Here is a 16,405-nt window from a genome sequence, read left to right on the forward strand (position 1 = left end):
CTGCCTTGCTAACGGCCCATCTCAGGTGCAGCAGGATGCTGTAGCTCTTCAGGAAAAGTTACTCTTCACCTGTTTAGAGATGTGCAATTTGCACATAAATCAAATTTGCACAGCCTCAAAGCGACCCAAACCACTCTCATTTTCCTTTTTTGGGACTCAGTGCTTTTTCAGAAGTAGAAAAACATTTTTTTCCGTGGTCAAGAGAGAGAAGAGTTTGTTTCCTCTAGTATTAATAACTTCTGTCCTTGCAAACAAAAATATAAATCCCGATAGTGAATAGCCACAAGAGGCAAAACTTACTCATTCTAGATTTAATTATTTTATAGCACAGATTAGGAAGAGATCGTGGAATGGAAATAAGACTGACGTCCCCACTTCCCAGCAGAGATGCCTGGTGGCCTGGGCATGGTGAGGAGGAAGAGCAGAAGTGACCTGGCCACACACTGCCTTTCTCCACAGGGCCTCAACCACATGAACATGAACATCTAAAAACCTTCTAAGTATCCTGCACCAGAGCACTATCTGGATTTTGGGATGGAAAACACCCACTAGCACAAGTCACAAGCCCAGCAGTCACTCCTTCCCCCTCCCTGTTCATCACTTGCCTCAAAAACTGGTGTAGGAATAGGTATTTCCAAAAGCAGCCAGCCTGGTGAGACAGACTCCAGGCTTTGGTATTCAGAACAGCTCAGCCTTGGTTTAAGCAGATATTTTGTTGTTTGTTCGGCTCTTTTCCCCCATATCCTGGCACCTCATTGAAATGAGCTTTACTAGGCACTTATATAGCAGAGCTGTAAAGAAACCAGCTGGTTAATTTAAAAGAGTGCAGTCCTTACAGCTTTCCCCTCTAGGGGTTTCTTGAAGCACACGCACACAAAAAATTTATATTGTAACACTTTTTCTACCACATCATGAGTTTTACTTCCAAATCCATACTCTGAAGGAAAAACAAGTCTCACTATCACTCTGCATTTTGCAGGGGAAAAAGGAGATGCTAAATAAAAACTAAAAAACCATGTAAGAGCAGGATTGTGGTCTCACCTCCCATCCAAAACCACGAAGATATTAGTATTTCTGCCAAGAGTACATTTTGTCACTAAAATAGTTGCTACTGCAGGCCAGTGTTAGCCCAGATCTAGCACATAACAATAGTGAACACCTGACATCCAGCTGGACAGGCTGGGGCTGCAGCCCCCTGCAAGGGACAGTGACAGGCAGTGCCAAGAAGTCTCATGACAAGGGACAAGCTTTGGATAGGGCAAGGCAGGGAGCTGATATAGGAGAGAAGGAACAGACAGGCAGGGTCCTGAAAGCCCTTGGAAATGGCAGAGTAACAAACAGCTGAACCACTGGATCCACAGGAGTTCAGACAAGCCACAGAGCAAGGCTGGAGGCAAGGGAAGGCAAAAATAATCTGTAAACCTATTTCAACTGAAGAGAAGGAAGCAAGAAGAATTTGAAGGGAGAAATGGGAGTGTTACCCTGTGGGAACAATGCATATGTACTCATACAGCTATTTTAGTGTCACCTTTTAGTAGGAGCAGGTATTGTTGTTTGTTGGACAGCAAATCCTTCCAAGGCCATGAAGCCAACCAACAAATCCTTGGCCAAGTCTCACTCCCAGAAACCATCCACTAAAAAGCAGCTTTCCCTCGGTGTTCTGCACTCCATTGCCCAGTGCAAGGCATGACGGTGACATTCCAAATAAATCCAGCTCCACACAGGGCCAACCCACCAGATGCCAGAGACACAGAGCTACCCCAGCAAGTCTGCAGAGTATTTAAGAAGCAGTTTGCTAAATTATACAAAGGGAATAATTTGCAACGTAATGGTGTGTTTGCATTCTGAATATCTGATTTCCTGTTCAACAAATAACCTAAACACTCCCAACCAAATGAAATGTAGACAAGACTTAAAATGTTTGAAGAAAAGCACTCATCCAGAAAATTAAGGTCAACACGGAACAGATGGTGCCTCTGAAAAATGTGGCTTCAACATTTATCTTTATGTAAAATAAAAATCTTTTTAAAACCTCCGGCTGTTTGGTGACAGTCCTACTTGAAATATTGGACCTCGCACTCCATGGATAATAAAGAAGCACTAAAAAATTACTTCAAAATACTAAATCTAAATAAAGTTCTCTCAACTAGCATGCAATAAGATTTCTGTGGGCATGTAAATACATATCAATAAAATATAGATTCAAGCGCTTCTGTAACTGCCATAAATATTGCAACTGCTCTTCCCATTTCCATAAATATGACCCATGACTCCCAAGTGAGAAGCTTTTTCATTTGCAGCAGTCAGGGGGAAAAAAACGGTCCTTTCTTCTTTATCAAAGTCTTTTGAAAGGCTGAATTTGAAGCCCAGCACATGGGGAGCTGTGAACAACTTGTTACAGTGATGCATGAAACGCCTTCTCCAGCCTCAGCGGATCCATTAATGGGATTGCAGGAAGATCATGGTTATTCTTGAGAGCAGGCAATGTCACACCCGGCTGGGGAGGGAAACAGGGGCTCCAGCTGGGCAGGGCTGTAAATTACTTTGGTAATGCAGGAAGGAGCTGGAACAAGCAGAAATAATGAGGCAGACCTGCCAAACACCCGAGGAGCAGTAACGTGTTGAGGGACAAACGAGAAGAGGTCGGGCACTGGCAGGAGCAGCAGGGCAAGTGCTCTCAGGGTAAGGTAACAACAGGAGGGGAAGGCTGGGCAGGACAGCAGGGGAGCATCTCTTCTGAGAAGGTTTTCTCAGGACAGGTAAAAGAGAAGGCAAAGAAACCACAGAGCTGCACAGCAGGCAGCTCTCAAGTTTACAAGAAACAAACAAAAAAACCCAAACCCAAAGCCATCATATCCTGAGTGAACCAAATATTTCTGGGAGATGAGGTAACCCGTGGTGCCTAAAAATACTGTCCTGTGGAGATCTCCTCCTGTGCATCACCCTGCAGACAGCTGGGACCCTGTGACAGGCTGGTACTTCTGGTCACAGGCTGCACCTGAAGCTAATCCCTTCAGCTAATTCCCCAGGGGCCACCTGCCCGCCTGGACTGAAGAAGCCTTCCCAGCTTTGGCCATCACAGCAGCCACAGCCACAGCAGGAGCCATTTGTTCACGCCACCCAAACTAAATCACAATTAACCCTGTGACAACAGGCTGCTGAAGCACATCCCCAAAACCACAAGGTAATTACAGATCTACTATCAGTTCTTGTTTCCCAGCCACCAGACACCCAAGAGAACAACCAGGATCAATGCACCTCTTTTTTCCAGTGTGCCTTCCAGACATTTACATCTACTAGAAAAACCCAGATTTTTGCAACTCATGCCTTCAGGTCCAGCCTTGATGAAATTGCACAGTGAGCTTCTGTAAATCCACCTGGCTAAAAAGACTACAGGAATCTAATTGCAGCAATTTTCCTGAGCTGACACATCCTTCTAATTGGCTTCGTGATACTGACTTACTGATGTTTTGGGTCCCACTTCTTCTAGAAATTACCTCTGATTCCCCATACTACTGGGGAAAATAAGCTTAGCAATAACATTTAGACTCACTGTCCCTAGCAATGGGCCCTGCCATCAGTAAAGCACAGCCACAATGAAACCAGGCTGGGCATTCCAGGGAAACACTTGCAAGAATGGCTTTAGCACAGAAGTTGCTTCTTGCTTCAAGGTCATCCCAACCCACATCACAGACAGCTCTGATAAGCAACAGCACAATAGCTCACCAGAGACTTAAAAATAGTAGAGAGTTTATGAAGGTCTCTTTCTCTCCCTACCTAAGGCTTTTTTAAACTAAAATGGATATTTTATTTTCTTCTAAAAGAAGGTTGTGTTGATTTTGTTTGTCCTATTGCATAGCCAAGTGCTGCTGCTGCACATAGAAATGTCTATCTCCATCAGGCCTCAACTCACTATTTCTAAAAATAAAGTAATATTAATTTGTTCCTCCAGCACCTGGTGTTTAAACTTGTTTCTTGGCAACTTCTGTTCTCAGCATTTAAACATTTTTCATATTCACCCTAAGTCTGGCAGCACTATTGGTTATCCTTCTCTGCCTCACTAATAATTTGGTTGATGGCATGCAGGTGGGTTTCTCATAATTAAAAAACCCATTTGCAAAGTTTGCATTAGGTGATCTGAAAAAATAGAGCACTCCTTTCAAAGGTTAAATAAGTAAGCTGCAGAGCTCCATGAAAATATTGCATAATTTAGGGATAAAAATAGTTTTGCTTTATTCAAGCTAGGCTGGATAGGTAGATTTTTACTGCAATCAGCCTAAACCTCATCTCTCCAAGTTACATGCTCAAGTTGATTATAGAAAATTAAATTTAGTATTAATCAAGCTAGGAAGAAGGAAATTACAAAAAATAACCTAATGTATAAATCATAGAAAAGAATGGTGGAGCCAGCTAGAGATCATTTAATGCATCTTCATCTTGTCCCACACCAGAACCAACTCCCCCCTTCCCCAAGCCACTCTGACAGTTATTGTCCAACCCTTTCAAAAGTTCCCCCACACACAGGAACCAGAAACCACCAGTCAGAGCCCTCCTGCTCCAGGCCTTGCCTTGGCATCACCAGCCATCCTGATTTGGGGTATTCCCCACCCACCCCTGCCCCAGCAGCTCCTCCCAATTGCACTGACAGGTCACTTGCAGGTTTGGGCACAGAACTGCAGCCCTTGGCATCACTGGGAAAAAAAAAAAAAGAGCAAACCCAAAAGGGCAAGTCCAGTTACCTAATTACCGAGGATCCAGGCTTAGAAATATATATTTGTAAAAGTTTCCTGATTTAGAAAGAACTCTACATATTGGCTGTGGCTTTCCGCTTCTCCACACCATAAATTACCAATTTAGCATCTGACAGATCTGCACTACCACTTTATCCCAGTTTTACAGTTGAGAAACTACTGCCTGCATAGGACCTGTTCCAAACTATCCTTGATGTCAGTGGGATCTCCCTGTGAGCCCAATGGGACATAGGGTGGACAAGCATGGTTCCATATTTCCCAAATAGCTGTCCAGTATTTGCAAAGCCATTTCATCCTCTGGACACGAACCCAAAGAAAGCTTGGTAGAGGGCTCTGCTGACACACTACAACCAACATGCAACTGTGCTTCCATGGAGTCACAGCTGATGGTGTATTAAGCCAATTTTGTCTTTTATATGCAAATTTATTAGACCTGGAGCAGCCAGTCAGCCCTACAATCTACTCTACACAGCCAAAGCCATGCCATTCATGCTTGTATAATAAGGAAACATTTAGTTCTGAAGGTACTTTTAGAGCACAACTGTTCTCTTCTCTGAGCTATATCCTGATGTTTTCTTCCTTCCCTAATCTTTCTTGCTAGGACATGTACAAATCCAGAGTCTTTATCAGCTGGTGGTGTGGGAGGGCACTTTTAGATGAAGTTCTTAGAACTGCATTGTTTTCTTTATGAGAAAAAAACCCAACAGCAACTTAGAGAAATTAAAAACCTAAATGAAGTCCTTAAGAGTTCCCCTTAGTCACCTCCAAATTTTTTTCCTAATCCCTTTGAACTCTAGTAGTTTAATCAACAGCTTGTTTAGGATGAATCTTCTCATCCCAGTTACACACACACAAAAATGTCCATCACAGAATAAATTAAAAAGCAGAATCCTCATAAAGAGCCATAACAATTTGACATTCTCTGGAAGCAAGAATAAAGGACTCAGTAGGACAGGCTGAAGACAGAAAGAGCATCTCAATGAATTCCTGGGATGCCTGGGGCCCTGTGCTCCTCAGCAGCAGGGCCAGGCTCACCCTGCAGCACTGCACAGTGCAGGGCAGACCTGGCTGGGGCACAGCCTGCAGCAGCTCCACTGCAGTCATGAACAGAGCTCAGCCCTGCAGCCTCCCCAGGAACATGCACAGGTCCATGCTATTCCTCAGATTCACTGCCTGCAGCTCCTGAGCCAGCTGCCAGCCAGGCAGGGCTGCAGGGAGCCAGCAGGGCACCTCCGGGATGCTGTGGGAAAGCACTGCTGGACACCACACCTGCAGCACAAATAACTGCTTGGCTCAGGGCTCCAGGAAAAAGAGCATGTCTGACTGGGCACATCTGCAAGCATTAGAGAAGTAAGGGAACAACCTGGCATGTGAAAACACATGGGCCATGAAGGAGCCCAGGAGACTTCTCCAGAAACACTCCAAACCCCATTGCTTTTACTAATTGCTAGTCCTGTAAAAGCATGTCAGGAGCTTCTGAAGAAAACTGCCTTATGGTGGGAAAGATCCCTTGTTTTAGGAGTGTGTACATGAGGTGCAGAAGATGGCCATAACAGCCAGTTCATTATGAAAAACAAGGTTCAATGTCTATGAAAAACAAAAGGGGTTTCAGGGAACAGCACCCATCTCATGAAAACTCCCCACAGAACATGGTGGACAGCCCTGCATGCTGCTAAGGCTGTGCAGACACTGCACTGAGGTAGAAAAGGTGTTTTGTTTCACCCCTCATGGCTTTGCAGAAGCAGCACTCACTGCAGACACCCCTCCTGGGATTTGTGATGCTGAAGAGCAGCATTATTTGGAGAGCACAGGACTGCAACCTGCCAGTTTCAAGTTAAGGCCAGAGCTAAATAAACAAGTTGTGAAGGCAGATTCCATTTCAGGTCCTGCATTTTGGTCCAGCATTTATTTCTTATAGCATCTTCCCATTTTCACTGTGGGCATGGGGTGTATGACTTTCCCCTGTATCTAAAGATAGGCCAGGATTTCACAGGACAGGACTGCTTTGCCACTTTCAAATCAAGGTGATTCATGCAGAGGATGGACAGAAAGAACAGATGGCAGCAGAAATACAGCAGAACTCCTTCCACTCTGCCATCAGTCCTCATGCAGGGGCAGGCAGGAGAGGGGGAGCTATTGTCAGGTGATGAGAACAAGGCATCTTGTGATTCAAGTGAATGGGGACTACTCAGCAGCACTTCAGCATTGTGCAGTTTGTGTCTGGGTACATGAACACCTTCCAGTGTGTCTTTTGTCCTTTGGAAATCTGTATTATCCAGAATGAGAGTACCCTAAGTGCAACCTAACCATTAACAGGAAGGTATCTGTAAAGAGACTCCCTGACCTCATCACTGAGCACTGAGGACCTGCCTTAGCATGTCACAGTAATTCACACTGCTTGTTTGCACAGAGATGTGTGTGTCAGTGCCTCTGTGAACTGAGGTGGTATGATCCCAACAGCTGTAAGGCTCCCAGATTCCTCTGCAAGCTGAGAGCTCACTATCTTGACACTGATACCTCTGAGGGAAACAACTTTGTCACAGGTTCAGTGGAAGATCAGAGGACCTTGAAAAATTATATTTAACTCCATGTCCATTTCAGGGCACAGATTTCCCCTGCAAAGAAGTAAAAATTTATTAATAAACTGCAATAGTTTCATGTAAGAAACAGGAAAGCAGGAATGCTACTAACCTTGAGAATGTGAAGACCAGTCTCTTGCTTTTTTCCTCTTGACTGCACATCAATCATCCACCTGACTGTAGGGTTTTACTCTTATGCCTCTTACTAGCATTAATCATATCACTTTACTTGGAATTTATGAACAAGTATTGTTTATTAGCTTAATAAAAGCTCAGATGCATAAAGCTACAAACATCAGGCACCTCAGCACACACTAACACAGGGTTGCCTTTGATTTTAACTTCTTTATGCCACAGAGAAGTTAAGACCATCAGGACTGGAGATCCACACTGGAGATACTCCAATGAACACCAAGACCCACCATGCCATCACCTGCACTGTTTCACTCAGCCAACTTTACAGCTGCTACTGATGGGGCAGCATGGCTCTCACACCATACTTACATCCTCTGTACCTCTGGAACACGTCACAGAGACTTCCTGGGTTTAGAAGTCCTCTTGGCTTCCTTCTCACAAGCACATCAAATGTCTTAGAGCAACACTGCAGAAGAAGGCTGTCCATGCATCTCGACTATACATCACATTTATTTAAACAAGTAAGCAATTTAAAGTCCCTGAGTTACACATCTCCTCCTGACACCATTTCCCCAGAAATGCCTGCTTTCTCCTTCACCAATGACCAGTGTTCTTCCACAGCAGCATGCAGAGGGGATCTCCTGAGGCATGCCACCCTCTTGTGTTCAAAACAAGTTTCACTAGTTCCACCTGGAAGTACCAAGAAAGCATTTTACCAGAGTAGAGACAAACAGCCCTCAGGTGTCTGGGCACACAGGTCTCAACCTCCCTACAGCACTTTGTTGTTGCTGATGCTTGCATTTCAAACAAACCTCAGTTCATTTCACACCAAACAGGGAACTTGCACCAATTAGAAGCAATTGTCAACAGATCATGATAGAGTACCAAAAGCAAAAAGTATCAAATGTAAACAACTTGTAAACATTAGTAACACATCGGTAGATTCAAAGAACATGAATGACCACAGAGACAACTCACAATTCAGAAACAGCCTTTTGTCATGAAGTCTTTATGGCTTGACAGAAAGAAAGTTAGATTTGTTGATGATGTGGTTAGTGCAATTTTTTTTATTTGAGAGGTCAGTTAAGAAGAGTTAAACAGATGAATCCAGTATGACACCTCAGTTTCCAAGTTGTGTTTGAACCTGATCTGAAATATGGCACTGGACTCTCATCTAGAGTCAAGGCATTTGTGAGCTCAGAAATAAAACCAGCTATTTGCCCCCCAGGATGTGGGGAGGGCTCTTCAAGGGATAACTCACGTTTCATATAAAACAGAGGAAGGAAAGCTTAACAGCATCACAAGTGCAGCTGTGTGCTTGGCCAGTACCTCTGCAATCCACATATACAGCTTCATCTAATACATAATTTATTTGGAAAAGTGAATGAAGGAAGGAGGAGTAGGCAGACTCATCGAAGAGATGGGTAATGCAGCATTTGAGAACAGTCCACTCCTGGAAATTCAGGCTCCTGCAAAGTAACCTTGGGCTTTTACACGAGGAAAGGCTACAAAGAGCATATTCCCCAACACTGTCTGAATTTAGATCCTCCTATTCTGCTATCTCATGCAAAGCAAGAACAAATATCCAAGCTTCTATCCAAAGCAAAAATCAGTGTCACTTTCCTTGACAGTGATAAGGTGTTTAGAGAGAATTTTTCAAGTAGTGTACATCTTTCTGGAATCAGAATCAAGCTTCATAAACTCACCACATCTTCAGCTGTGATCCGAGCTATCCATTTTCTGATTCCAGAGACACCACTAGGTCTGGCACCACCATTTCCTTACACTTATTGCTTCACAAGCCATATTCATTCCCAGGACACCCAGCTCACCAGAGCACTTGTGCTCTTCCCTTCATTTCTCTTCCCATATGAAGAGCTCCCATTATCCCTAACAGAAGTCAACACATGCTTGCACAGGACAGAGTAGACCTATTAAGGCTACATGGCTGACCAACAGAAATACATGTATGTAACTGAAATTTTCTTCTGTTCAGCAAAGGGCACTGAGTTTTAATTGAGACATTTTCACCTGTGACCCTTACTTCCTCATATCCACCTTCTCCCCCTACCCCCTTTATGTATGGGGAAGACTCACTGTGCTTCCCTGATGCAAAACAAGAAATAGATCACATCAAGTTTGCTCCATACACCAAAAGGTAAAAAAAAAAAAACCCAAAACAAACCAAAGGACAAACTGGTTCACAGTTAACTATAAATAAAAGTGCAGTAAGTGTTCAAGTAGAGTGTAGAGTTTAAGCAAGCTGTACAACCACATTTGGCATAGTCATCTCTTAAAGGCCCTGCGTGGGTCCCTCCCGTTACTGACAGCAGGGGGAAGAGGCTGAACACTGTTAGCTGGTGCTGGATTTACAGGTCCTCGTCCATTGCCTCTCCCACTACCTGCATAAATGTGGCCGTGGTTATACGTGAATGGAAATCCACTTGCTTCAGGTCCAGTTTGTAAACCATTTCCTAAAAAGACAGAAAAAACATTATCACGAGTTCCATGGGTTGAAATCACTGATTCCTTACATAACTTAACCAACAGGGAATACATGGAATTTGCAGTAAACACCAAACCCTGAACACCAGAAGGAAAAGCCTCTCTGGCACTGCAAGATCCCAAATTACAGCTCATCTTCCCCTCCCAAACTACTTTCTCTCCATCCCTTTCTCAACTAAAGCAAGAGGGGTCACAACAACAGCTCCATAACACCAGCTACTGAGCATAGGCATTGTGTAGCTATGGCTCCCTCTCAGTTTACACCTGCTCAAAGCCTTGAAGCATTTTCATATTTAAGATTCTATGTTTAAATACAGCACAAAATGATATGGATAAGTCAAATACTGGAGTTCAGATTGCCACCACATCTGTTTTTGTGAGCTAACCAGGCAGGGAAGCCATGGTGTCTAGCAAGACTGAAGTAATTTTTAAAGCCAATGTCTCAGAAGTTTAAAAAAGCAGAATTCCAAGCGCTGCAAAAACTTTTCAAAAGCATCGCAACAATTTAAGATTAGTCAAGACCTCTTATGTGATAAAGACACCCCAAACATTCTAATCTCCTCCTCTCTCCTACAGAAGAAATCCTAAAAACATTTTCAGGAAATGTTCATGTTTACATGCTTAAGGTTCTGGGCCCGGGCTGAATGACTTCTTAGAGCCTAGTACACTTTTTTATACCAAGAACGGAGAACCCTTGAAATAAATTTCTATTCCCATTAAGTGTTTCTCATTTTTTCACTTCTACAAACTGAAAAAAACTTACCCAGTGGCCCAAAAGTACAAGTACCCATACCACTTGATGCAGAAATATTATTCTGTTCACCCTGTGCCTTTAGAGAAAGGTAAAAAAAAAAAAAAAAAAAAAAAGACATGGATCAGAGAAAGAAAATTCACTTTTTTACAGAAAGGGGCTGATTTTGTCCCCTCTGTGATCTTACAGTGGCTCCACATGGAATTTATCTGCTACTTCAACAATTGGCTCATTTCTAGCTATATATCACCGAGTCCCTTTTTCAAGAAGAGTCACATCTGATCACAACCTAGTGTGAAATATTCAGAACAAAGAGCACTTCAGGCCACAAGCCTCAGACAAGTTTAACATACCAGTTTGTTCTGCCCGACGTGCTCCGAGTTGGGTTCACTGTAGTTTGGCACTTCTGAGTACACCATGCAGAACCTGGGAAGAAATTAGGATTATAAGCAAGTTCTAAAGCCATTTTTTAACAGAGTTCTCAACTTCACAATTCACAGAGCATATATTTTTGACATCCCATCACCTAGAAGCAATTAATCCAAACCCCACTGTTCAGAAAATATCTGTAGGTATTAAAAGGCTCTTTGATCCCTTTATAGGCTTGTGGTGAGGCTGCCACATCTTCCTGGTGAGGGCATTTCAATCAAGCAGAGGCAAGCATTCATTTAATCAAGGAGGTAAACTGGCCTAAATAAAACAAAAGGTGATGAAAGGGCTCCCTTTGTCTCTCTTCCAGCTGCATAATCTTGTCCAGCACCCACTCACAAGGTCACCCAAGGCACTGAGTCACCCAGCCTGCTCCCAGACAGGGACTGCATTACACCTCTAGAGAAAACTCACTCCCACACACTCCCATACTATGCAGGGCCCCATTAACAATAATAGCACAGAGGAGCCCAAAACAGGCAATGAAACTGGAATGAAAAGGATGTTCTTGTCCTTTTCCACTCAAGGGGACCATGGCAGAACAGGCCCATCAACTCACAACATGGAAATTATGGCAGAGAGGAAGAAAGATCTGGATCATTACACTGTTTGGAATGGTTAAACACAAGTGGAGCTCCCACCTGCTGCTGGGAGGTACAACTCAGATAAGGACTCTCATCACTCCAGCCTGCTGGGGAGCAAGTCAGCTGAGTAACACTTCTGAGGTAATGGATTTTGTACAAGACAATCTGTAGATTTTTTTTGTGGAAATCCCTCTGAACACTAGGCATTTCTGAGCCATACAGGAGGATATGCAGCAACCCCAGAGCCCCACTTCCCAGATGACTGCAGGGTTTCCCACAGCACTTTGTGCAACAGAGGAAGTTCTCTTCTGCTTAGAAAAGGTTGCTATTTTTTCTATTGCTCAAGAATGTTACTCATGTTTGCTCTTGGGCAGGAGCTGTTGCCCCAGTCTGTGGGCAGTTTAAAACAGGTTTATTGAGGCCTGTTTCTGCTTGGATATGATTCACTGCAGTGACCTTGCTCTTCCTTCTCTGCACTGCCTGGCCCTCAACGATGACACACACACAAAAGGTTCCCACCAAAACAAAGTGGTTAATCAAGATAAGGCCCAGGTAAGCAAAGCAGATTGCCATTTATACATTTCCTCCTCCTAGACCTGTGCCAATGATGGAGGCTGATTTTCCTCAAAGTACCTACAGTCCAGACAGGGCCAGAGGTCATTACATCCACCACCAACTGAGAACACACTTTTGCTGCCCTGAATTCCATTTCCTAAGAGCTACCAGGTCTCATACTTACCATGGCACTCTGCTGAGAGGTATGAACACACAATACTTACTCCCCAATTTTATGCAGCTCCCCTCCTCGTCCTGTGTAAAGCGTCAGGCATCCTTTCCACAGAGATGCGTACCTGGCCAGAAAAAGGAGAAGTGAAGCAGTTTCTTAGTGAATGAGCTGACAGAGGATGTGGAAGGATGCTATCTTCCACAAGTTAACAAGTATTACACACCAGCATGGACCAAAAAAATTCCCAGGGACCCCAAAGTCACCAACAGCAATTGTTTATAGATCCCCATGTACTACTTCTAGCAAAAGGTACCGGAAGCTCAGCAGACTCCTTTGACAATTCCAGGAAAGCAGCCAATTATTTTGAGATTGAATGCTCTTTGGTTGACTGGAACAACCCCTATGACTTGTCCTGCAGAGAAAAGGCACTTTGCCAAAAGCAGTGTCTGTGTTATATTTGGTGACAACTCTCAGTTCTGCTTTCAGCAGGAGCCAGAAGAATCACCTTTGCTTGCTGGAGAACAGCTACTGCTCCTGGATATGTATGATCAAAAGTGCTTCCATTCTTAATACAGGTCCTTACCAGACTGGGTTTTTTAAAGGCACAAGTTTGGCCACCAAACTTCAAGTGATGTATAGAAACACACTGAAATAGGTTTTTGATTGCAGGAATGTTACCTCACAAAGACAGGGTGAGTGCACTCTATTCTTTATGGTGGCACTTGACTTCAAGCACTGAAATCTGAGCCATACAAAACCTTCTGTGTAATTGTTCCCTTCAGCGAGGACCAGAAACACAGGCACAGTGCAGGGCAGTTAAAAAGAATGTGTGTGTCTTCTAGCACAGGAACAGGGAGCCTCAGCAACTGCACTCAGAGGAGTCACCACTCTGGACAAGTTCCTCACTCCGGCTCTGGAGTGTATCTCTGGAACAGAGATAACAAACCTTCCTCCTGCCCTTTGCCTTATCTGCTGAGACTGGGAGACATCCGGCCACAGGCAGGGCCCTGAGGAGGCACCAGGGAGGAGCCAGGCTGGCAGGAGGGGACAGCACTGCCAGGGCAGTGATAACCTGCTCTGCACTTCAGCAGGAAAGCACAGGCGCTGTAAGTGCGGATACCATCTGGGGAGCTTTCCATCCAGAACAAGGATTAGTGTTCTGCACTTCACAGATTCACTTTAAAGACTCCCTCACTGCTCAACCTTTAATAACCAGCTAGGCAGGCAGTCTTGTGGCAGAAAACAAAGGAAAAGAGCTACCAAACAATAAATGTAAGTCAAACATATATTTACTGGGAAAAGACCCAGCAAACCACGCGACTAACAATCTCCAGCACAAAGTTATTCCATGTATGCAAGCACTGGTTTTTATCTCAAAAAGAGCTGGCCATAAAGCACTAAACTCCAGCAATAATTTTTAATTCAGAAATATTAAGTGCAACAGCTTCCTGTAAATGGGTTCACTAACTTACAGAAGAAAGCAACAGTGTCTGCTTTTGCAGAGGAATGCATGTGCAGCCTGAAATTCAGCAAGGGGCAAAAAAAAAAAAAGCATGTTCACTCATGGTGCCTGTGTAGCTTTTCTGCTTGAATCAGAGGACATCCTGCACTATGAGGCCACATTAGCCTACAGAGCTGAAATGTACCTGCCTTGCAATGGCAACAGCACACACTCAGTTCTATTTAAATTTAACATTGTATTTGGAGAGCCCTGTATGCCAGTTTTCTGAAGATGAGAGCCCAACCAGAATGGATTTAGCTTTTGCCATTTCACTCCCTCCGCAGTCCTAAGGGAGCATGCAATTCATGTAAATGAAGGCATGACTTTGCCACCCACCAGAAACAGCGATGTCAGCTCATAAATTCAATACATACAAGCCAAGCTCAGTTTTTTAGATTAAAGGATGCCATGACTCGTTGCACAGAAACACCAGAGCAGTTACAGTAAGCCAGCCACAGAAGGGAGTACAGTGATACAGCTGAACAGTATCGCTCTTAATTTGTTTCAATGTCATCTACACACGGGGCTTTGTGCTGGCCTGGAGCTCTGGTTTAGTTCCACCCATCCCTGAGCTCCACGTGCTCTCCACGCAAGCAGCCTTCCCCAGAACAACCTCTGCTGAGGAGTCAGCCCATTTCGTGTAAAGGACATTTGCATAGGAGGAAGCAGCTGTAGTTTTGGTGGCAAGGGTCATGCAATTCCAGTCCAGAACTGAGAATTACACTCAAACAACTAAAGAGCAGCTCAGTTAGCAGCCTGAGTTGCCTTTCACCTACTTTTTGATAAAAACAAATTAACAGGACCTTACACACACTGCAGATCCTGGAATGCCGTAGGCCAAAGGATCAGTGGAATGGATTTCTAAAAGTGCAACCTAACTGACATGATGAAGAACTCAAATGAAAACTTACTATGACTTTGCTAGTGACAATTTAAGTGACACGCAAGAGGATTTTCAGATTGACTCTAGCATTCTCACATTAAGTTTGGGGGGTGGGTTTGTTTCTTTTTTTAATTAAATGACCTCTGAGGAACTATTTGCACTGAAACAAATTAACACATTCTACAGTGTAGCCCTAGAATGAATTTTTATAGTGAAACTGAAAAGGTTCTCCTCTGCCTGTCACTTTTGTTACGTCATTCCAATGAAAAGCAACTTTTCTGCGTGATATGTAATCAACCTCACCTTTCATTACGGAGCTGACTGCCAAAGCAAAGAACTAGCTGCGAAAATAAGAACATGCTTTGGACTTCCCCTGCTTGATTTACAGGCCAGGACTGACTGTTGCATTCCCCCCTGCCCCTGAAGTATTTTCCTCGGGAGCTTTTTAAAGCCAACACAAATCTCCTCACCACCACCACCTCCTTATTACAAACCCAAGCCCCTCCTAGCCTGCACACTCACGCTAGGCATGTTCCGGCCTGGGAAAGAAAGGTGGGTTTAATTTGGCAAGTGACCTTAGGGCGCTGGCTCGGTCACAGGGAGCGGGTCGGAGGCGGCGGCCGTGTCCCCCGTGGCCCTGGAGGGGCCCCGCGGGTGACAAAGGGCAGCGCGGCCCGGCCCCGTACGCACCCTTTGGTCAGGCGGATGATGTCCCCCGGCTGGATGAGGCCGCCGATCTCGTCCCACACGCAGATGGTGATGCTGCCCGTCTTGTCCGCCACCTTGCAGGACCTCACCTCGTGCCCGTCCTTGGTCTTGGTGACTCGCCCTGCGGGGAGAAGCGCGGCTCAGGGGGGGCACGGCGCCGCCGGCCCCCCCGCCCGCCGTGACACGCGTGGGCGGCCCGGGGGTGGGGCGTGCCGGGCGCCACTTACCGATCTCCAGCACAATAAAGATGACATTTAAGTTTTTCAGTCCGGGTTTTATGTCTTTTATAAGGAAATACGTGTCGCTCGCCGCGCTCATGCTGCGGCCGGCGCGGGGGTGAGGGCTAGCGGGGCGGGCCGAGCCCGCATCCCGCGGGGGAGCAGAAGCAGCGCGGGGCCGGGCAGGGGGGCACCGGCGACCCTCACAGGGGACGGGGACACGAGCACCGAGGGGCTGTGCGGTGACTGTGCGGCACGCCCGACCCCCACCGCTCCGTCTCGACACCGACACCACCAGCACAGACACCACCCCGCCTCCCTCTCCCGCCGGCACTGAGGAGCACACGTGCGCCGCGCTCCGCTTTATACCGGCCGGGCGCCACCAACGCGGGCGCCGGGAGGGGGCGATTGCGGCGAATGGAACCGTCCGGGGCACGCGGAGCGCCGGGACTGGGTAACGGGCGGGCGCGAGCCAGCGGCGCGTGCTGATTGGCCAACGCTGCTGCCGCCATCTTCTCCTTCTCGGGGCGCTGCCGCTGCTGAGCCGGGGCTGCTGAGCCGGGTGTGCTCCGTCAGCTCTCCGGCCTCCCCTCACCCCTTCGGCCTCCCCTCAGCCCCTCGCCCACCGACTGAC

The 16,405-nt window shown here is 45.6% G+C and overlaps 1 protein-coding gene across 1 annotated transcript; it reads right to left on the bottom strand.

The window, feature by feature from the left end:
* Positions 1–7,565: 7,565 nt before the first annotated feature.
* NABP1 (nucleic acid binding protein 1) lies at positions 7,566–16,092 on the bottom strand. The gene is made up of 6 exons (XM_063162491.1): positions 15,781–16,092; positions 15,536–15,674; positions 12,514–12,585; positions 11,075–11,147; positions 10,734–10,800; positions 7,566–9,939 (listed from the first exon to the last, which is right to left on the bottom strand). The coding sequence occupies exons 1-6, from the start codon at positions 15,869–15,871 to the stop codon at positions 9,752–9,754; spliced, it is 630 nt and encodes a 209-aa protein (XP_063018561.1). The 5' UTR covers positions 15,872–16,092; the 3' UTR covers positions 7,566–9,751.
* Between the last annotated feature and the right edge of the window lie 313 nt (positions 16,093–16,405).

This window comes from Melospiza melodia, chromosome 8 (assembly GCF_035770615.1).
Source record: "Melospiza melodia melodia isolate bMelMel2 chromosome 8, bMelMel2.pri, whole genome shotgun sequence".
NCBI classification, from domain to species: Eukaryota; Metazoa; Chordata; class Aves; order Passeriformes; family Passerellidae; genus Melospiza; species Melospiza melodia.

Bases quoted from the DNA above. Each gene is read 5' to 3' on its own strand.
- NABP1 (XM_063162491.1), bottom strand. From the start codon at position 15,871: ATGAGCGCGGCGAGCGACACGTATTTCCTTATAAAAGACATAAAACCC. The intron at 11,148-12,513 runs GTAAGTATTGTG...ATTTCTTCCCAG, and splicing joins GAGCTGCATAAAATTGGGGA to GTTCTGCATGGTGTACTCAG. The intron at 9,940-10,733 runs GTAAGTTTTTTT...CTGTCTTTTTAG, and splicing joins TTGTACTTTTGGGCCACTGG to GAAATGGTTTACAAACTGGA.